Genomic DNA, 22,892 nt, shown 5'->3' with positions numbered 1-22,892 from the left:
TATCCCAAATGTATTCATATTAATATACCTTCAGGATTTTCAACTCCAGTCGCTGTTCCCTTTTCCTCTGATGCTGTCAAAAAACCACAGGGAAACTGAAAATCAGCACCAACACCACACATACACACACACATATTAGGGTCGGTCAAAAGCCGCCTAAAGTATATCCAAATGTTTAAAATGTCTTAACTCGGTTTAATATTAGTAATGTAGTGTTCACAACCATGTTTGATACATTAGCTACTTATAGTATTAAAATTTCATGTTTGACCCGTTATTCAACTGTCCTATTTTTAACAGATTAGACCCCATTTACGAAATGGATTTATATATCTGCAAGACTTGTAGATCCAACCACACTTCCCTTTGGATTTATTTGAGCATTTGATGCTGTCATAAAAACACAGGGAAGCTGAAAATTAGCATCACACACACACACACACACACACACACACATATATAGGGTTTGGATCTCTTTAGAACTCCACAAAATTTAAGATCAACAAGAACTCCCAACAACCAATCATTTCATTTATTTAATTCATACATATAATATTACTTGAGGGAGTTTTGTCATTTATTACATGTAATTTTCTGATCACATAAGTTTACATGCGTAATAACCAAATTACACATATGTGTAACAACCAAACACATATATGTAACCATAAAATTACACATAAAAATGACAAAATTACCCTCAAATAATATTAAAATATAAAATGATTGATTGTTAGAGTTCTTAAAAGTTCTTATGTAAGCATAATGCTCAATATAAAACTGACTGTTAACACTTAAGTGCAGGAGTGCTTTCTGATAAACGTCTGAACTCATGGTAGTCTACTATTGATTGGAAGGGCCAACATCGTGCTGGATCCTCATTCCGCATGTCAGCAAGAAAACCACTGTATTTTCAATTAAACATGAGAATCTTTATAAAATTATATAATTATGATTTAGGTTTCTCTTGGATCATATGAAGAACTGCAACCTTTCCTATATTTGATATAAAGGCCCGTTGTTATTTAACTTCCCTTCTCAGTGCATGTGGCAAAATAATCGAGTCAAAATGGGTTCGGATCAAAACAGGTAGTTTGAACTTTGTAAATAGTTATTGTAACAAAATATATTTACAAAAATATAATACTAAAATAATAGTATATATTCTTTTTAAATAGAAAATTTTCAAAACATAGTAACCATTTGAACATATGAATTATGACCTTTTTAACCCGTTTGACCTGTTTTGGTCTTGGCCAAAAATAACCTTTTTAAGCCGTCTAACCCCATTAACAAAATCTTAAGAATTTGAATCCAAGAAAACATATATGATTTAAGATACAACTTGGGATAGCTATCCACCCCCCCCCCCCCCAAAAAAAAATAAAAAATAAAAATAAAAACCAAAGATGAGGTTGTCACAACTCTCAAGCTACAAGCTAGGGTTCCAAGAAACACCAAGAAATGTGCAATTATTAGTATCAAATCTACAAGTTTAGATGTAAACAAAGACAAACTAAAACATGGTAACAATGCTAATTTAAATCCACACGTACCGGAAAGTAAAGTTGCCGCGTAGAACCGCATCAAGACTACCCATTTGATGGAACAAAAACTACAAAGATTCGGCTTAACGATTTGAAGCTTGAAAACCCTAGCATAATTGTGGAAAAAGAGATCAATATAAGATATGAGCAAAATCAAATGCACATTTCAAAACATCATTAAGCTATACGATGACACAAACTTGTATATCAAAACCATTGTATCCAACAACACAACATAATAAGAGGATCATAAACTGTATAAAACTAACGAATCGGATTCTGCGCACATAATCCTTTATACAAAGGACTTCATTGATCAACCTTCCATTCTTGATCAACTTGATCAATTAATTAACGATAAATACCTTAACTGTAATGAAGATCACTAAGCGAAGACCGGATCGGAGAGATCCAAGTTGGCCGTTTCTCACAAGAGGATATTTTGAAGACTTAGATATCACCAATGCGAATGATGGAAGCATATAAATGCACAAATGTTAATTAGGGTTAGCCACTAGGCCCATTAACTAAGCCTGTTAGGGTCCTTGGTTTTTCTGTCTAGGCATATGTGTACCTCTATATTACAATCAATATAAATAAATTTTCTTTTACCTTCACAATTTTCGTTAGAAAGTCTCTAATCATGTACGAATGGCCCCCTCACACACACACATCGCCGTAGGAAAAAAAAGGGGGGGGGGGGGATAAAGGATTTCATGTTTGCAACTATGCATGAGTTCTAGTTCCTAGTTCATGAACTACTAAAGGGCTATTCAAAAAGCTCGCGGCTCATAGCTCGCTTGCTCGACCTGAGCCGCTCCGGCTCATTTTTGTAACCGAACCGGCTTGGCTCACTTGCTCGACCTGATCCGAGCCGGCTCATTTTTCGTTTAACTTCGAGGACGAGTTCGAGCTGAGCCAAGATGGCTCGTTTAATTTCAAGCTCGAGTTTGAACCCACGCTGGCTCGACTAGCCCACTAATACAACAAAGGCACTTAACTCTTGCAAATGGAAAACACATAATCGGTGAAAAATAGTGCAAAACATAAATATTAATAACTAGTAAACACTTTTTGAGTGTTTAGATGAGCAAAAGTGGTTAAGCTTGTATGCTTCTTATAATCATGTGAAATAAGTTGTTTTCAAAGTAATTACTTTTGGTAGATTCAAAATTACAAGTTTACGCATAAAATGAAACAAGTTGTTTCAAGTAAGATGTTTAATACAAGCATAATGCCACGGACTCGCAACTAGAAGTAAAATTTCTTATGGCACAAACCTTTCCTTAATCGTGGAGGCACTCCCGATATGCAGAATTGAGCATGAACCCGCACGTTCCATGTAGACTCGGTCTTCAAACACTTGGCTCGATTAAATGGGCAAAACCCCAAGCAAACCCTAACGCATACCAATGTTTGTAAAAGCCAGTTAATTGCATTTGCACAAATCCAAGAGATTCATTCTTCATAAACCACATGATTACAGGTCCAACTAATCATAAAGTTTAAAACTTTTTGGCCCAAATGATGAGAAAAAGTGTGTAAATTGATGATTCAAGTCGAAAGACGAGATGTTGTACATGAAATCATACAGAATAGTGGCTTAATTTCATCATCATAGTAATATTAATTAATATGGTATACAACGAAACGAGATGAAAACTCACCGGCCCATATGTATATGACGGATCTTGGTTGATGTTTATACACAAGAATATTATGAATATTATGGATATGGAAACTGTGTGTGAGATTAACCTCCATCGACACTTCTTCAAGGGGTTTATTATTATTATTAATTTATTATCATTTTGCAAACATATATTGTTGCCCGGTTTGAGTCTAGTTCTGCGTGAATTAGGAGATTTTGGTACCTAACGTGACGGATTTCCCTTAAAATTGGTGACAAAACGGGTCGCTATATTTATGTGCGATTGCATGTGTGAATGAACTTTTATAAATAGGTGTACCCGGGTGACTGGACTTTGTTATTAGTTATTATATTACAATAGATGGATAAGTAGGTAACTTTTTTCTATTTCAACATTATTAAGACGGGTAGTAATATCAGTTCTAGCTTCAAAACTCTAAAAACGATAGCTTTCGCGCCTATGGCTCGCTGGTCAACTTGTTTTGTATCTCGTTATCCCATTTAAATTTACCGTATCTAAGCTAATTATCAAATTATCAATATATGATCATCTTTACATATTTATATAGGGTGGCCATAACCTCACATCTTAGTGAAGTCATTGAACCTTTCTTTGATAGTGTTGATTAGGGTCTATGCTCGAGTTTGACCCGTTTAATTTACGGGAGGGCGAGTGCAAGCTCGAGTTTGTTTCTAGCTATCTGTCGCTATGTCTAATACTCGGACATAACTTATTAGCAGATTTCCAAGCACGATCATTGCTCCGGATTGTTTCTATTATTATTTATGCTATTATTCATCACATTTGTAAAGTTTCTTAAGTCATATCAGACACACATAAGATGAGTGTGTTTAAGAAAAGAATTGACTTTCTCATAAAATATTATTTTGCATTTATATATAATCCTCAACATTTTTTTGGTCCCCTGAAGCAGTAGTCAACAACAGAACATCACGCCGGTCAAATTGAAAAAAAAAACAGCAGAACAAAAGTGCTTAAAATAGTAGCAATTATCAGAAAAACCACAGTAACAGATAAAACAAGTTTAAAAGAAAAAAAAGCAACCAGATTTGCATCCCATAATTCAAACCACGAGTCACAAAAGCAATATTCAATGTATATCAAGCCACAATACCTAAGTTATTAAAACTTCACAAACTTCAAGTTGTGTGCTAAATTCATAAAAACTTCACAAACTTCTCAAAAACAATTTAGCATGTTCTGTGTTAAATTCAGCAGGGTTCCTGCTCACCCTACACACCATGACCACATGCTCACGTGGCCCGGCCGGGGCCGTTACAGGAGCCTGAACTCTGGCCCCACAAATACCCACCGCAGGCTCACACATTCTGGACCTTAAACCAAGCGCCTGGAGCCCGCCAGAAGAAGCTTCAGGCCGTGGCTCTTCAGGAGCCTGAACCCTGGCCCCAACAACTTCTGCCGCAGGCTCAAGCATCATGCCCACGGCCACCGAACTAAGCAGCTCAAGATTGCCAAATGAAACAGTAGGCTGTGGTTCAGCCACAAAAAGTCCCGACCCTTCAACTTCCGGTGCTTTTTGTTTCTTCTTGTTCTTTTTAATGTTAAGAGCCTTTACTTTACTGGCAAACTCTCCAACGGTGAGATGATAATCTGAATCCTCTTCAACATCAATATCGTTGGCGTTTCCTCCCACACCACAAGATTCAACATTAGGGGCTGCAAACAGGTCAATTTCAGGTCAATGGGTCAACCACATAAAACATATATATATATATAGAGAGAGAGAGAGAGAGAGAGAGAGCTACCATCAAAATAGGTCAAAGGGGCCAATATTTGTCCTAAATCAAGTAATATTGGTTTCAGAACTGTATTTACAAAAGATGAACAGAACAGTATTGCAATTCAGATTATATTTAATTGGCGGGTTAAAAAAGGTAAAATATGAAGAAAAAAAATAGCTAACAATGAAACAGGTCAAATGGCAACAGGTCAAACGCCACCTAGTGTATTTCGTGGCTTACAATGTCCAGAATTGTTTTATTAAAAGAAATTATATCATAATTTTCAGATATCATGATCATATTTAACACACTGGCTACCTAATATATTAACAAAACGGAAAAAAAAATTGAATATTATGTAAAGCATATCACAAGGTTCAAACAGGTCTAAAGCTGCCTAATGTGTATTCCAATGCATAAAGTTAACTTAAAATGTCCTAACTCATTTTACTTTAAAAATTTAGCGTTCACAGTCAATCATATTTGATACATTAGCTACCTACAGCACTAAAAGAAATGAACAAAAAGTACATATAAGTTACATGTTTTGACCCATGATTCAACAGTCCCATTGTTTACCGATTAGACCCCATATCCCAAAATTTATTCATATACCTGCAGGATTTTCAGAACCACTCTTGTTTCCCTCTCGACCTCTCTTTCTTTGAGCATTTGGCTCTGTCAAAAAACCACACAGGGTAACTGAAAGTCAGCATCTAAAAACATAATATATAATGGGTAACATGTTAAACAAAGTAAAAGGTTAAACCTATCAAACCGGTCAAAAGACATATAACGTATTCCAATGCTTGAAATGTCCTAACTCTGTTTTACTTTAGTAAATTTTTAGTAAAACCATGCGTAGTCAAGACTAGGCACCCCAAGCATTTTACGCCTTGTGGCGCCCAGTCAGCATTTCAACATTTTGCAAAAAACAAGTGTAGTGGTAAAATGCCCATAACCAATGTTTTCACAACCAGATTGGACAGCGAACCGGACGGGCAACCGATTCACCGGTCGGACCGGCTGAACAACTTTGGTCAAAAAAATGACGGGTAGGCTGAAAAAAAGATTTTTCAAAAAAAAAATATTTTTTTTCATAGTAAACCAGTTCAACCAGTCTGGTTTTCCGGTCGGACCGGCCGGTTCTTTGGGAGCCGAGCGAACACACATAACTGGATCGGTCAGCAAACCGAATCCCGTTCGGACCGGCTGGTCCGGTCCGGTCTCAACAACATTGCCCATAACTCTCCTGTAATCATTAATTATTCCCCCTCTCTCACAAAACGTCTCCTTCCTCACGTTATATCCACAAAGTTCACCACCACAATGCCAACCAAAACGCCACCGGGGGGGGGGGGGGGGGGGGTTCCCCAGCGTTTGGCATCAAACTGCCACCAAAAAGATCAGATTACGGATGGTCTAATGAAGAGTTCACAAGCATATTTGGCACATTAACTACTTATACAGTATTAAAATAAATGAGCCAAAATGTGTTAGGGTCAGTTCTGACCGACCCGTTTGACCGGCACACTAAAATAAATGTTTTAACCCATTATTCAACCGTCCCGCTTTTTATAGATTAGACACAATATCTCAAAATCTATTCATATACCTGCTGGATTTATAGAAACAACCTCTTTTCCCTTTGGATTGCTTTGTACTTCCGTAGCTGTCAAAAAACCACATGGAAACTGAAAATCAGCATCAAGAAATATATATAGGGGTTGGATCTCTTTGGAACTACAAAAAATTTAAGAACTTCAAGAACTCACAACAACCTATCATTTTATTTATTTATTTTATATATGTAACTTTGTGATTACATATATGTAAACATAAAATTACATATAATAAATAACAAAACAAACCTCAAATAAAATTATATGTATAAATAAACAAAAAAATAAATAAAATGATTGATTGTTAAGCGTTCTTGAAGTTCTTATATATACACACATATATATATTATATTCACTTCAAAACGGACTTTTAACGCTTACGTCTAGGAGTGCTTCCTTCTAGACGCTTGAATTCGTGATAGTCAATTAATTCTTGAAAGGGCCAACATTTTCTCGGGTCATCCATGCAAATGCTAGCAGCATAACTCCTGTATTTTCAATTAAAAATTAGAATCTTTAAAAATATATATAATTGCAATTTAGGTTTTTCTTGGAACATACAAAATTACAAAGAATTGCAAGCTTTCTTGTATTTGAGTCCCTTGTTATTTATATTCCCTAATCAGTATATGTGGCAAAATAATCGAGTCAAAATGGGTTCGGATCAAAACAGGTACTTTGAATTTAATAAATAGTTATTATTGTATTAGATATAATTACAAAACTATATTACTAAAATATAATGTGTATTCTTTTTTAAATAGAATAATTTAGGAGAAAATAACCATTTGAACATATGAATTTTGAGCTTTTTAACCTGTTCGACCCACCCGTTTTAGTTTGCCAATAATAACAGCCCGAATTGACCCATATCCATACAACCCATTAATGAAGACTTAACAAGTTGGATCCCTGAAATCATATATGATTTAAGAAAGTCATAATTATCAAGCTAGGGTTTCAAGGGATACCAAGAAATGTTAAACTAGTACCAAATCCCTACAGGTTTATATATAAGCAAATATAAACTAAAACACGCTAAAGATGTTAATTTTAATCCACACATACCGTAAGCTAAATTTGTCGCCATCAACCATATCAAGAGACTCCATCTGATGCAACAAATGCACAACGGTTTGCCTGAACGACTAGAAGCTTGAGACCTAGAGTGTAAATGGGGGGAAAAGTGATCAATATTAGATACGAACAAAATCAAATGCATTTGGGTGGTTTTTTGAAACATCATTAAGCTACACAATCACACGAGCTTATATATCAATACCATCGTATCCAAAACACAACATAATATGGGAACAAGTAATTGTATAAAACTAACGAATCCTGCGCGCACAATTCTTTATACAAAGGACTTCATTGATCAACCTTCCATTCTTGATCAACTTAATCGATTAATTAACGATAAGTAACTTGATTAAACTAAAGATCACTAAACAATGGCCAGATCAGAGAGATCTAAATTTACCTTTTCTCACAAGAGGAACTGAAGATCTAGATATCACCAATGTAAATGGTGAAACATATATATGCACAAATGTTAACTAGGGTTAGCCGCTAGGCCTGTTAACTAAGCCTTATAGGGTCATTGGTTAATAGTCTGCATACGTGTACTTGTAATAAATATCAGTAATTTCTCTTTTACCCTCACAATTTTTGTTAGAAGACCTCTAATCACACACAAATGCTCCCCCACCCCACCCCACACCACACTCGCCTGATAAAGGGTATCATGTTTTCATAAGTCCTAGTTCGTGTACTGCTAATACAAACAAGGGCATTCAATTTTTTGCAAATGACAGACAAAAGAAACGGTGAAAATGCAAAACCTAAATAATAACTAGTAAGCACTTTTTGAGTGTTTAGACAAGCAAAAGTGCTTATGCTTAATTAGGTGAAATAAGTTACATGTTTACGCATATAATGAACCCGCGTGTTCACGCATTTTCATGTAGACTCGATCTTCAAACATTTGGCTCATCAAGTTGTTTAAATTGGTAAAATCCCAAACAACCCCTAACATTTGCCAAAGCTAAAGAAATATTTATAAGAATTTGCACAAATCAATGAGATTCACTACTCACAAAACACATGATCATATCTATCTTACATAATTAACCATTTATGCACATGAAAATCAGCTTCAAATCGATACAGTCATACAAAATATACACTTAAATTCATCATAGTAATATGTAATAAAACGAGATGAAAGAGGAAAACTCACCCATATGTAGGATTGTGGTTGAAGCTCATGAGGATCGAAAAGCAATGCATATAACCTTGATGAATTTGCTCAGATTTTTGAATTTTCTGGGCTATATTCAGAAATTGTGTAATTGTAGTGAAGGAAACCTCCATTGGAATGGAACTTGAGATGTGCCAAAACCCCTGTTAAAGTCCAGGGGCAGTTCTTGCAGGGCAATAATTTGTTAATTTTACAAATATATTTTCATTGAAAACAACGTCCCAAATCCTAGTATATTTACCTTTGTAAATGTCATCTCAAACATAGAGGCTTAAATGAACCAACCTACACTCTGAGTTCAGCCCATTTCATTACAAGAGTTTAAGCTCAAGCTCGTTTCAAGTTCTATATCTATTATCTAAAACTCGAGCACAACCCGTATATAGAGTTTCGCGGTCAAGCTCTGCTCGGGCTCGACATGTATATTACCTTTGTAAGTGTCATCTCAAACATAGATATAAAGTAAGATGCTGTTGACTCTCTCATTAAATTTTCTTGTATTTACCTTTATAGAAAGGAGGCACCAACTAACAACCAAGCATCTTCTTTAATTAAATTACATGTTCAATTATACGTTACATTCGTCTTACAAAAATGATCTAGCAAAGCAAGTACTTACCACTTGGTTCCAAATGCATCTATCAAAAATGCAAAAAAAGAAACTAACAATAATAGTAAAAATAATAACTTACCAATAATCCCCACAAGAACACAAACCATCTTTAAAATGATGGTACCGATTAACATCTCTAAACACAATCTCCCTCTCAGTAATCTTTGATATAAACTTAATCGCCACGTGACAATCCTCACAAACCCGAAGATTCTTCGTTATCAATAGTTTACTCTTCGGGCGCGTACTAATAAGCCCAAACGCAATCGCTAATCGTTCGCTATGTCTACACACCATTTTCATCTTTTCATCATCATCAACATCATGAAACACAGGTGTAACGTTCGGGACATATCCCGCTTCAATCATCAACTTTTCAATTCGTTTCAACTCTCTATCTCATCACACATCGGATGAGACGTGTCACCCGAAAGAAAGGCGTGCACTTTGTTATTCACCTCGATCCAACTACACGCAACATCTTTTTTAAGTTTTTTATTAGTCATTAATTCGCGAATCTTTGCGACCCCCTCCAATTTTCCCGCTTGAGCATAAATATTCGACATAATCACATAATTTCCAGCTTCATCGGGTTCAAGTTCTATAAGTTTCTCTAATGCAAGTTCCCCTAACTCCACATTTCCATGTATTTTACATGAGTTTAACAATGCACCCCATATGCCAGAATCGGGTTTAATGGCCATGTTTTTTATCATATTATAAGCTTCTTCTAAGCGACCATAATGTCCAACTAGATCAACCATAGATGAATGATGTTGAACAGTAGGTGTTATCTTGTATTCATTTATCATTAAGTTAAACAATTCCTTCCCTTTATTAAGTAAACCACCATAATTACAAGCCGAGAGAACACCCACAAAAGTTATATGATCCGGGTGCGTTTCACAAGTCATCTTATCAAACAACTCAAGTGCTTCCATCGCATACCCATGCATTGCATAACCCGTGATCATAGCATTCCAAGAAACCACCCGTTTTTCCATTAACATGTCGAAAAGGCTCCTTGCTGCTTTAACCGACCCACTTTTCGCATACATGTCAACTAACGCGGTTTTGACTTTATCTTGAACCACAAACCCTTGTCTCCAGCTGTACCCATGAAGCTCTCTCCCTTGAAACGGTGCCGCCATGCCAGCAGCCGATGAGATAGCAGTAACAAGAGTCGCAACAGTCGGTCTCACCAAGCATTTAGCCATCTCACCACATAAACACAAACAATCCTCCTGGTGCCCGTTTTGCGCGTACGCAGCCAACATAGAGTTCCACATAACAACATCTCGTTCATGTATTTTATCAAACACCTGGCGTGCACTACTGACATCACCACATTTTGCATACATGTCAATCAACGCAGCCCCCACAAACACATCCCTCTCCCACCCGGTCCTCACCACATGTTGATGAACATCCCGGCCGACATCAATCCCGCTCAAATTCGAACACGCTTTGAGGACAAAAGGGAAAGTAAAATTATCCGGCACAATCCCATGATCAATCATTCTATAATACAACGAAAACGCAGCATTATACGGCCCGGATCAAGACGTTCCAAAGAAAGACATTTCGTTTGGGAATATGATCAAACAGTTGGTGGGCATTGGACAAATAATTACAGGAGCAGTATAAATCAACGAGCTTAGTGGCTAAAATGGTGTTGTAAGCTAACCCGGTAATGCAAAGATGTGCGTGAAGCTGTCTGCCAGGTTGAATTGCTCTTCGGGCAATGAAGGTTTTGAGGATTGATTGGTAGTCTAATGGTGACCGATTGGTGAGGCGGAGGTGTGAGTGATGTAACAATCGACATTGGTGATGAGAATTAAAATTAATGATGGTGGTGGTGGTGGTGGTGATTAGTCTGGATGTGGCATGAATTCGAATCAGCATTTGGGTACATACAAACAAGAGGGTGTAACCTAGCGTATTGATTTAAGCCGGTTTGATGTTAATCCAGATCCGGCCTAGTAACTAAAGATTGCCGATGTGTGGGCTCTGGGGTGAGGAAAAGGGAAATTGCGTTAATTAGGCAGTTACCAATAGCCCACACATTGGAAAAGTGAAATCACAATTAAGATGCATATACCAATCGGTCGGTGTCCTGACGTTTGAGTGTGATATGTTTTATGTTCAAGGTGGGGGTCTTATCGGAAGCGGTCTCTCTATTCGTAACGGGTTAGAGGTAAGGCTGTCTACACTTTATCCTCCTCAGACGCTACCATCATTCTGCTATTGATGTGATTTACTGAGTACGATGATAATGATGGGCCGTTAAAAAGAAAGATTAAACTGTCTACAACAAGTATAAATTTCAAATGGACTGAAGGTTTTAGTGCTTCGGCCTAGGGCTGTCACTTTTACCCGAAACCCAACCTGAAAAAACTCATTCCCGAACCCAAACTAACCCGAAAAACCCGAACCCGAGGAAAGACTAACCCGGACCGAAGTAATTCGGGTTGGTTCTCGGGTTTGATTTATAAGTTTCGGGTCAACCTGAAAAACCGGAATAAACTTTTAGTTTTGAAATTAAATGTATTTTTAGATGTAATAGGCTTAGTCTTAGTCACTAAAGTTATCAGAATTTGAGCCTAATCGATTGTTGTCATTCCAACTATTATGGATCGGTTGTTTATTGTTAATTAATGTTTTTCGTTTATTACTAATAGCAACCGTAATCGAACAACCAAATCACGTCTGATTGAAGACGATTACGATTTAAGTTAGTTACTTAGTTTTACTCTTCTTTTGAATTGTATTATGACTTTATCAAGTAATGTTGGTTTATTATTTGATTATTTGCGTTACGAGCAAATAAGAATATGTTTTAATTTTAGCATTGAAGTTTTTTATTTTTTTTGTTTTTTGTTTCATTTTCTATGATACTCGAAACTCGATTTACCCAACCCGAATAAAACCCGAACCCGAAAAACCTGTGAGAGATTTGGGTTGGGATTCGAGTTAAAATTTAAAACTTTAAATCCTGAAGAACCTAACCCGAAAAACGAACTCGAAGAACACCCCTACTTCGGCCTGAAAAAGCTCTATAATTTGATTTTGATAAAAGCATAGTTATTATTATGTCCAAAATAAGTGATTTATGAAAACAAGGAAATGGAGATGCGCCCGTGCCTCTCGCATGCAAAGCGAGCGCTCTACCATTTGAGCTACATCCCCGTTTCGTAACTTCAAACCTTATTAACAAATGTAAACAATACCATATAAATTTTCTTTTGAAGCCATCTTCTGCTATCGGTGGTTGTTTTGTTTAAGTAATAAATGGCTAGTCGTTTCATCTATAATCTACAACCACTCTATCTCTGTTTCATTATGGTTGTTTGTTTGCTTGTTTATTCATTTCAGCTTTCCATGAGTTTATAATCTGGATTGTTGATAACTTGCCATTGGAGGTTGAGTTGACCGCAACGCTAACACTTCTTATCCAAATTTTGTACAATAGTTTGTGCTTTTTTGCTTACAAAGTGTGTAGAACTACAATAATGGGGATGGGGTGCTAAATATGTCGTGTTTGCGACACGAACATAGAAATCGTGCCAGACGCATGACCCATATCACAAGACAAGCATTTTGCAAGTTGACACGAACACAGCCCATTTAACATGAACTTTTTATCTTACAACAAAATATACAAGCTACAAATTTCTATTTTAACTTCTATATTTTGACTTAAAAGACCTACCAGTTTAAGTTATGACATAAAAACAGTTTATTTTAAATAAGTGGGTTAACCCACGAACTCACCAAGTTGACCTGAGTCCGACCTATTTAGCTAAACATGTTTGCCAGCTCAACTCAAACTGAACTGAACCTGTTTATACTAAACCTAAACCCAAGCCCGTCAACTGCGTGTTATGCTCATGTCCGTGTTAGAACTTCGCACCCTTAATAATAATACTGTATATAGTTTTGAAGTCAATGAGGGCATAATTGTAAGGTTACAATTTTTTTTCTTATCTTTTTCTTTCTATTTAATTCAAGAATATAATTAACACTTTCTTTTCTTTTATTTTATTTTAACTTGAGAATGTCTTTTAAGTATATAATTTCTTTTCTTTTCTTCTCTTATCCAATCTTATCATTTCTTTTCCTTGTATTTTAAACCTGGGAATGCAGTGTTAGAGATAACCAATGTATATTGTGGCCCGATTGCCTAAAAGTGTTTCCAAGTCACGAATTTAGGGAGCACTCGAAGCTGACACAAACCTGGAATCGTGTTAGTGTCAGACACATGAACACAACACGAGGTTTGACAGGTTGACACGAATATGACCCTTTTTACCCGAAACTTCTTTTATTTTATCTTTTTGCATATAAATAACTCAAAAATTACATATTACAACCAAAAATACGAATGCATATACAATAATTACGTTTAGACTTTAAAAAACTGATGGTCGTTATCTTTTAATTTTTAAATCTTGGCATTAAATTCTGAGAGATATAACCGAGCTGAGCCGAGCCGGAGTTTGGCTAAACTGGAGCTCGTTTAGGCTCGTGAGCCTACTCGAGCTCGATAAGTGAAGGTCGGTCTTGGGCCCGTTTATTAAAGGAGTTTACTTTCAGGCCCGGGATTCTTAAAGCTCGACTGGGTTCGAGCTTTTAGCAAGTAGGTCTCGAGTAGCTAGCTCACTCGTGGCTTGGCTCGCTTACATCTCCAAAAATAACCAATCAGTTTTAAGTTTTGACACAACACATTTAAAAAATAGTTATAAAATTAAATGGTTCAGCCCACCAGGTCAACTTGAACACGACACGTTTAGCAAAGCGTGTTCATGGGTTAACCAGAAGCTGGTCCAAAGTCGTTTATACTAAACTCAAACCCTAAAATAAACAGAATTTTCCACACTCTCAAAAATGATTATTAGATAAGAAGAATCACTTCCAAACACTATATCCTGCAAGCCACTTGGTTATAACTATCTGTAATCTCTTTCAAAACACATTTCCAAACGCCCCACAAGTTTATATATATTATGACTTTTTTTATCTATTAATTGTGAGTAGGCTGTAGACAAACTTCCTGTTGTCCCGGGCGTGTTTGAACTCATTGGCGTTTTGTACTCAACTGTAAGTAATGATACCGAATATCTTCGAAGTTACATGAATAAAAATATGGCCACAAGATCATGTTAGAAACAAAGGGTTTATCAACCAAAATATATTGTACCAAATAAATTACATAATATCAAATATGGCACGTAACCGGAAGTTCTTAGCCAAATACACTTTAACCTTTTGACATGACCAAATTGGTCATCCATGTACTATCATAATGTGATGAATAATTGAAAGTGTCAATACTCAATAGGCATTCCCTCGGCAATTTAAACGCCTCATTACCAAAACACTTATCATATGTGTAGTGAGTTCCTTTAACAATTAAATCTTTAGCGCCCCCAAAAGCAACACATCTACAAATAATCTCTCATATATGGGCATGTTTATCTACATGTAGACCATTTGCAATATATTATGGTCTTGGATAATACATCTCTGTGTCATCATATGTGAAACTTAACAGTTATCTGGCTTTTAGCCTAAAATCATACATGAGAATTCTAGCATGCAATTCAAGAGAGTTCGCATCTCAAACTTTTAACAACTATTATATGTCTATTGAATGTTGAACATCCAGTAGCTAATGTTCACACATAAAGCAGTTTAGCTGAACAGTAATAGTTAATCGCTAATTGCTCTTGATGAAATGCAAATTTTCATCTCCACAAGAGAGCATATTACTTCATTAAGCAATTTTAAACCAACTAGTATCCCACCTGAAAAAAAAATAGATTATGGGGTCTATGTACCAATATCACCACAACAATCCTCCAAAATGGGACTACATAAAGACTTGGTATTTAAATTCGCATTAACTTATAGGAATTTCTAAGTGTCTGTAAACATTGACATGCAGCTTATTTTCAGAATAATATGCTTATTGTCAGATTTGATACGACGGTATACCTAGTCTTAGTGGGAGATAAATATAAAGAAAGACTGGTAAGCCAATAAATAACGTAGAATGCATCTGTCAAAGTTTGATCTCTAAAATGATCAATATCTGAAGTCTAAAAGAGCGAATACATTTGTCACGAAGAACAAATGAATTACTAGATGCATTCACAAACAGTGTGACAAAGTCACCAATATCAAATTCAACTGCACGAATTATGCCATGCAAAGAAAACATGGAAGATAAATCAGTTCCAAGATAATACCCACGATAACCAAACTAGCAGAACAATGCAATTAGTGTAACCTAGAAGAGGTTGCATACAAAACATCAATAAGATGCTATCTATACGACCCCATAAGAGGTCACTGTCTCAAAAGAGACTAATATAAAAACCCAAGAAAAGGTTATTGTCAAATAAGTGACAAATACAATTATAGAAATAAAATTGCCTCAAAAGAGGAATACAATGTTCCAAAGGAACACCGATATTAAATATAAATGAGATCTATATAAATTATGTACTAAGTAGTACAATGTGGAACCAAAACAAAACGCGTGTCGTTGAAATTTTTGCATATGCTATAGCAACAAATGTAATCGATAAAAACGATTCACGTATAAAAGTGTGTAAAAGTACATACACATATATGATTTACCAAAATGGCAAGATGCCTTAAAGGCTTTAATAATTCGTTCGACAAGCAAAACGTTTTTAAACCTGAAGTTCGAACACCCATAAACATCAAACCAATAGGTTATAAATGAGTGTCTTTATAATAAAAAGAAACGAAAATAATGCTCGAATAAGGCACAACTATAAGCACAAGGGCTTTTCTCAAATCATACTAGTTAAATATGAGGAAACTTTTATTCGATCCCCCTATACTGGATACGATAATCCCTTGATATTTAATTAGCCTTGCATTCCCAAAAAGACTTTTGATAAAGCAGGTGAATGTCACCACCGCTTAATTATACGGGACACTTGAAATGACATTCATATATAAATCCCTAAAGAGTTGGCATTAAAAACGTACCTTGAGATGCTTTTATATAAATCTCAAGAAAATCCAGTCATATATGGTACAATCGACTCATTATATATTACTAAAAGGAAGGTATAAATTTGATAAAAATCAAGCATGTCTAGTTATCAAACTTTTGTTTTTAAAAGTTCATATAATCGTAGTTTACAGTGTTGATTTAACGATCATCAAGAGGAACGGTCGAACTATTAAAAAGTGAATTTTGAAATTAAAAACTGTGGCGTGACTAATTTATTACTCGACCAGCAATTCGAGTGTCTATTTATATATCAAAATTGTCACTCTAAAAATTCACTATAATTGCAGTTTGCAGTTATGATTTAAACATCATCGAGAGGAACTGTCAAACTTCTAGCGAGAGCTTGTGAAACACATTGGCACAACGAAATTATATCTTGATCTGCGGTTCGAGTATAATTTCCCATTAAACAAACTATATAGAAGAGTTACATATTTTAATTAATATATGCAAAGTTTATTTGTTAAGCACACTTGTGGTTATACACACACAATGTTCATCGTTGTCCCATAGATAATACATATTTCATTGTTTAATATATGGTGCAAACGAGCCGGGCCCAAGCTCGACTAGGCTCGAGCTCTGCTCGTTTAACTTACATAGAGCTCGAGCTCGGCTCGTTTCGATCTCTACTTGTAAAGCTTAAGCTCGGTTTATGAGTAGTTTTTCAAGCTCGGACCCGGCTTGTTTACAATTTCATTATTAATTTTTATATTTTTATATAATATATATATATGTGTGTGTGTGTTTATTATGTATATAACATATTATATATTATTTAGTTATTTTTCATAATATTTTATAGTTTAATTCATAATTATTAAATACATATATAAATATATATTATAAAAATTATATCAATGTCAGGCTCGTTTAGGCTCGCGAGCCGGATCGAGCTTGATAAGTGAAGTTTAGGCTCAAGTGAGCTTACTTTTATGCTCGAGCTCGGGTTTAGGCTCGTTTAAGCTCGGCTCGATCGAGCTTTATAACAAGCCGATCTCGAGTAGCTCACGAGCAGCTCGGCTCGTTTACATTCCTAGTTTAATAATTGTATACATAGAAAATACAATGTTCCTCGCTGTCCCATAGAAAGGGAAAAGAAATGCTTGGTCCAGAAGTACCATACTTAAACTTGAACGGTGCATTATATATCTAATATGACATTGTATTCTTTGTATATTTACAAGTGGAATGCGAGTTCAAACCCAACACATAGACACTGAATAGAATAAAAAAAAGGCATATATTCCGATATATTTGCATAGGGATTTTTACATATTTCCCCTTCCTAACCTTTGAAATTACATATTTTCCCAAAATACAAGTTTTTAATGCAAAATGTACAATGCTCTTTAAGCATGGTTTGATAAAATATGTAATTTCAAAGTTTAGAAATGGAAAATATGTAAATGCCCCATTTGCATATCATGAGACTTAATAAATAATAATGATAAGTCTCATCTAGTTGGGTATTTCTATAATGAGTATATATAGATTAACCTGAAATACATTATCATAGTTAGTTTATGTGTTCACATACGACGACAAAATATTTTCTCTTGCCAAGCAAGCCACAACATTATCAAGGCATGGTTAACGTTCAACAATATATGACGCGCTCAAGAATGCTTGCATATAAGTTCAAAGATATAACATTATCAATGCAAATTATATAGTTTGAATAAGAGAAGACGACATCATATATCAAGTCAAGCATTCACAATAGAAGATCAAATTCCGCATACTGAAAGACGTGTATTGTTTTAAGGGGGAGAATTGTACACATTGTACTTTTTTTCCCTTTACTAAATTTTGTCCCACTAGATTTCTTAATAAGGTTTTTAATGAAGTATCAACTATTTCTTAATAAGGTTTTTAATGACTGAGAGAGAGAGTGTTATAAAACATCCATTTATTACCACATTCATCTCCCTAATCAATTACTTTGACTAGGTGTTAAGTACAATTTAAGATCTTGTTTTAAGTTTCTTCTTTAAATGCCCATATATATATAATATAAGCACCAATTTCTCTCTACAAAATCTCTCGCGTATAAAAGTGCTTCAATAACAGGTTTTTGGTTGTTTGCACAGTGTTCTCAACCTTCACAACATATGACTGTTTAAAGTTAATTTCAACATAACATTTGTCTAGTGTTTGTTTGTACTTAAAATTAGTTTAAATGAAAAAAGAGAGCATGAAAACAACGTTTGGAGATGCGGGGGATCGAACCCCGTGCCTCTCGCATGCAAAGCGAGCGCTCTACCATTTGAGCTACATCCCCAACCTGCTACTCTTTATGAAAATAATCTATATCAAACTAAACTATCGTAGATGAGCCCAGCAACATTAATCACACTTTTTTCCCTTTAATCTCCATGGAGTTACACAAAAGTTTCAATTTCCATGTGACTCGTGTCTATGTAATCGATTTACGAATCTAGCCCACCTGTCCCCGATCGTTACTCATTTTTCATAACTTGTAAGTATGTCAGTTACTTTTTTTTTCGTCCAAAGGACAATCACATAAGCATTCATTAATTAAAACAATCATGTTCATTGGATTACATCGAAACAGAAGGCAAACGGGCAACAAGCTGCGCCGCTACCTCTTTTTGAATCGCAAAACCCAATCTTTTAAAAACTATATTTACTTTTTAGAAAGCCTTTTCGTTTTTCTTTCCTAAAAAATATTTGTTTGTTATTAGTAAAGTTGGTACTTCTTAGCTTTAAATTGTTTCAATAGTATCCTTCTAAACTTTATTTTATTGTACCTACCGCTTTAATGGTACCACCATTCCGGTTTATCAGTTAAACCAGACCATAATACATTAATATGTCGACTCAAATCTCTAAACCTTAAACTGAATATGTTGTGTAGGTACTCAATGTGGTTCTAAGAGCATTGATTATTAGTAAGGTGAAAGTTATTTGAAATAACCATATATTTTTACTAACGCGAAAGGTAACAAATTATGTTGTACAAGATTAACACTTACTTGGAAGTACTTTTGTATTTCCTATATTTACAAGTGACAAAATTACAGACTCTATGTAAGCCCGAATATTTACACATGAAACTTCATTTCTATAACTTCACTTACTAACATAAATCTTGGTTACTGGCGAGTCGATGGACTTCTTCCCCCTAGCAACTCGAGCCTTTCTAAATAGGAATGCTTCTTACTGTTCGTAGCCGACGTTTGTTTTGCTAGTGTTTCGGTTTCATTTGATTCTTGTCCTGAAGACCAACTTATGAACTCGGATAATGTCATAGAAGTTGGGGCGTTCGCATAGTTAAGTTTTTCTAATTCTTCTTTTGCATCAGGAAATTTTCCTGATGCTGAATCTTTTAGAGAGTTTCTTTTTAAATCTCCTGAAGGATTCCGTGCAAGATTGTCTGCACACATCACGTCTTCAATTCGTGACATCACTTTGTTCGCTAAGCTTTCTAGTATTCTTGAATAGCTCTCAAGGACCGCATGACCAACATCCTGTAAACTCAACAACCCATAAGTTTGTATTGTTTGTTTCAAGAGGTGGCAAAATGGAAAAATCAAAATGAGAAATCTTTTCAAATAGGAATATGAAGTTTTCTTACTTTATTATGTTCAACTTTGCTGGCATCTAATGCGGATTGAGAAATACCAGGGTAACGACGTTTTAAGATAAGTAATATCGTTTCCGCTCTATCTTCAAATTGCTCTCTTTTCTCTATACTCACACCTGAACCCCAACCGGATTTCCCATCTTTATTTGTCATTTTTCTTCTCCATATTATAACGGATGCCTCCATTTTGTTCTTTAGATCAAGAATTTTTTGCTCTGAAGATAAGTCCATAGCCGCAAGGAAGTTGTCTGGATCAAAATGATCAACTGTAATATTTTTATAAATCGAGTCTCCTAAGCTCGCACGTCCATTCTGCCATACAATGCACCAAGATGATCATCTCATACTATGTCACTTGAATGCTAATTAAACTGTTTAACTACTCAAGTTTTAACTTTATTTTATTCTTACAATTTTTTTTAACGAAAACTTATTATTAACAGCAATAAAAGGATTCAATTATAATAGAGAGGCAGGTAAGCATAACAAGCTGCGCCGTCAACTAAAAATTATTTGAAATGTTTGTTTTTTATAAACCGTATCCTATATTATTACCTTTGGGAGAGTATCTATGTAGTTTTCGGGGATTTCTATCTCCGTAAGAATGTGAGCATTCATAGCCATGGCTGCTTTGAGTACTTGGTTCGCTAAGTCTTTCTGAAACTGTAACCAATTTCTCGTAAGATCAGATAAACCGCCCGGAGGAACTTGTGGAGTCGGCCGCTTATCTCCTTCCCTTCTTCTACTTGATTTTGATCCGAGTTCGTCTTTAGAAGCGTAGGTGAATTCGCTTTGACCTCTAAAGTTATCTAAACATGTCTATGTTCACACAAAGAATCATAAAGTGTATTAGAATTGCCTGAGGCATAATAAAATGGTGATTTCTTAATTCTTACCATAAGCATTCCATCAAGCTTCTTTAGGGCGGGTATATTGACATTCACATCGCTTCTTTGCCGTGTAATCATAATCTGTTAAAATTACATGGTTAGTATTTTGCTTTAGTTCTCTTCAAGCAGGAAAAGATATTAATTGTGACCTCCATTATCACGCCATTAGTTTTTTGCTTTGAAGGCACAAATTCAACAATGTGATCAGTCACTGCTACCATCCAATCGATTTCTTTTTGCCACCTTGCTTTACTCTCAGCTGCCAACGGTTCTAAACGCAATATTTCACCAAATACAGAAGCTGTTGAACAAATGAGATGAGCATACCAAATGAGAAACTAATGGCTTGGTTATCAAGGACGAATTGATATAACTCACCAAATCGTAAATACACACAAAACAGATATTAAATAACTCTCAATACATTATAGAGAAAAAAATAACTCAACCCCCCTATTACACCGTACTCGTGATTTTCTTGATAAACCCTAAGACAGTTCAGATAGACTCAACCAGACCGGTTACATAACTAGCTTAGGTTAACCCGAAAATAATAGTTAAAACCTCCAAAAAGCCTGAAAAAAACCGGAAGCCAGGCGCAATTTACCCGATCCCAAGAAAACCGTGAAACAAAATCCAAAAACCAAACCGTATGTCACGAAAACCAAAAAACATGACATGGATATATTAGACTTCTAACTTGTTACACAACAAAAACCTAAAAGGCTCTCATTTCTAACAAAAGCATGGAAAACGAAACCCGCTTACCGGCAAGATTCGTGATGGCATTCGATAATGCTAAAGCCGAGGAAACACCTTTTCCTCCACCTGACATATCCTCACCTAATAATAACTTTGCAAATCTCTCCTTCATCATTTCCATATCTATAAACATTCACCAAATACCAAAATCAATATGTTGAATTCAAAACGAAGTCGAAGAACATTGTAATTCACCTGCATATATAGACTCTAATTCAGGGTCTAGCACAACATTCGCGTCTAAATTATCCTCGGCCATTTTTAATTTTCAATCGCTCGAACTGTTTCCAATTTCGAGCAGAAAGATTGACAGAATGAATCGTACGAAAATGGAAGAAAATTGAGAAATAGAAATGGGATTTGATTATATGATCGTTTGGTTTGTGTGTTTTGGGAAGATTGAAAAAATGGTTGTTGGAAGAGAAATGGAGGGAACGTGGGGTGCATGTTACAAACACAAATTAAAACATCAAATTAATATTACTTATTTTTTTACGATGTTATATTTTCTTTGTAATATTCTCTTTCTACGAAAGGTCACTGGTTCGAGTTTTTTTCGTGACAAAATATAGCGCACGAGTTATCAGTTTTCATAGTCGACCTTTGGGTGGTGAATTATCCTCTGTGTGGATAGCCTTTTGTTTTAATAAGTGTACTCAGGTGGCCGGGCTTTGTTGGTCGTTCAAAAAAAAAACCAAATCAACAAATCTAAACCGACTTGTTACATATTTTCGGGCTTTGTTGGTCGTTCAAAAAAAAAACCAAATCAACAAATCTAAACCGACTTGTTACATATTTTCATAAAACTTGCCTAAATGAAACAAATATTATCATTTTCATAATTTACACATTGTCGTATAAAAATTTTCGCAATCGTTCTTTAATACGGTAATTGAAAGTAGCTAGGTTTGCTAAATAAATTGTCTGCATATGTGAAATTTCCAATGTGAACTTCAATTTGACCTTTATTTTGTATAGAAGTGAAATAAAGTTGATATTATTATTAACAAAGAAAACAAAACAAAATGGGAAAAGGAAATCGTCGACAGCAGGATTCGAACCTGCGCAGGCAAAGCCCAACAGATTTCGAGTCTGTCTCCTTGACCACTCGGACAT

At 35.4% G+C, this 22,892-nt stretch overlaps 1 protein-coding gene, 1 long non-coding RNA gene, 2 other non-coding genes and 1 pseudogene across 4 annotated transcripts in view; all 5 read right to left on the bottom strand.

Annotated features, from left to right (window-relative positions):
* Window positions 1–6,557: 6,557 nt before the first annotated feature.
* Window positions 6,558–7,716, bottom strand: LOC143581398 (uncharacterized). The gene is made up of 3 exons (XR_013143813.1): window positions 7,653–7,716; window positions 6,966–7,072; window positions 6,558–6,634 (listed from the first exon to the last, which is right to left on the bottom strand). It is a non-coding gene; the product is annotated as an uncharacterized LOC143581398 (long non-coding RNA).
* A 1,577-nt stretch (window positions 7,717–9,293) lies between these two features.
* On the bottom strand, window positions 9,294–11,365 carry LOC143581397 (putative pentatricopeptide repeat-containing protein At3g23330 pseudogene; annotated as a pseudogene).
* Window positions 11,366–18,725: 7,360 nt separating this feature from the next.
* TRNAA-UGC (transfer RNA alanine (anticodon UGC)) lies at window positions 18,726–18,798 on the bottom strand. Its single transcript has one exon. It is a non-coding gene; the product is annotated as a tRNA-Ala (tRNA).
* Window positions 18,799–19,431: 633 nt separating this feature from the next.
* On the bottom strand, window positions 19,432–22,035 carry LOC143581396 (rop guanine nucleotide exchange factor 12-like). Its single transcript, XM_077064196.1, has 7 exons — window positions 21,972–22,035; window positions 21,783–21,899; window positions 21,164–21,315; window positions 21,021–21,095; window positions 20,680–20,943; window positions 20,116–20,436; window positions 19,432–20,008 (listed from the first exon to the last, which is right to left on the bottom strand). Exons 1-7 carry the CDS (start codon window positions 22,033–22,035, stop codon window positions 19,634–19,636), a joined length of 1,368 nt encoding a protein of 455 aa, XP_076920311.1. The 3' UTR covers window positions 19,432–19,633.
* Window positions 22,036–22,816: 781 nt separating this feature from the next.
* TRNAS-CGA (transfer RNA serine (anticodon CGA)) overlaps window positions 22,817–22,892 on the bottom strand; it is an 82-nt gene continuing 6 nt past the window's right edge. Inside the window, exon 1 of the tRNA in view lies at window positions 22,817–22,892. This exon is cut by the window's right edge and continues 6 nt beyond it. This is a non-coding gene — a tRNA (tRNA-Ser).

The sequence above is a fragment of the Bidens hawaiensis genome, unplaced genomic scaffold (genome assembly GCF_021521415.1).
Source record: "Bidens hawaiensis isolate Kalapana, Puna unplaced genomic scaffold, B.hawaiensis_p1.1 tig00030905_1, whole genome shotgun sequence".
NCBI lineage: Eukaryota > Viridiplantae > Streptophyta > Magnoliopsida > Asterales > Asteraceae > Bidens > Bidens hawaiensis.
The sequence above is the reverse complement of the archived record's forward strand: the minus strand, read 5'-3'. Positions and strand labels throughout refer to the sequence as shown.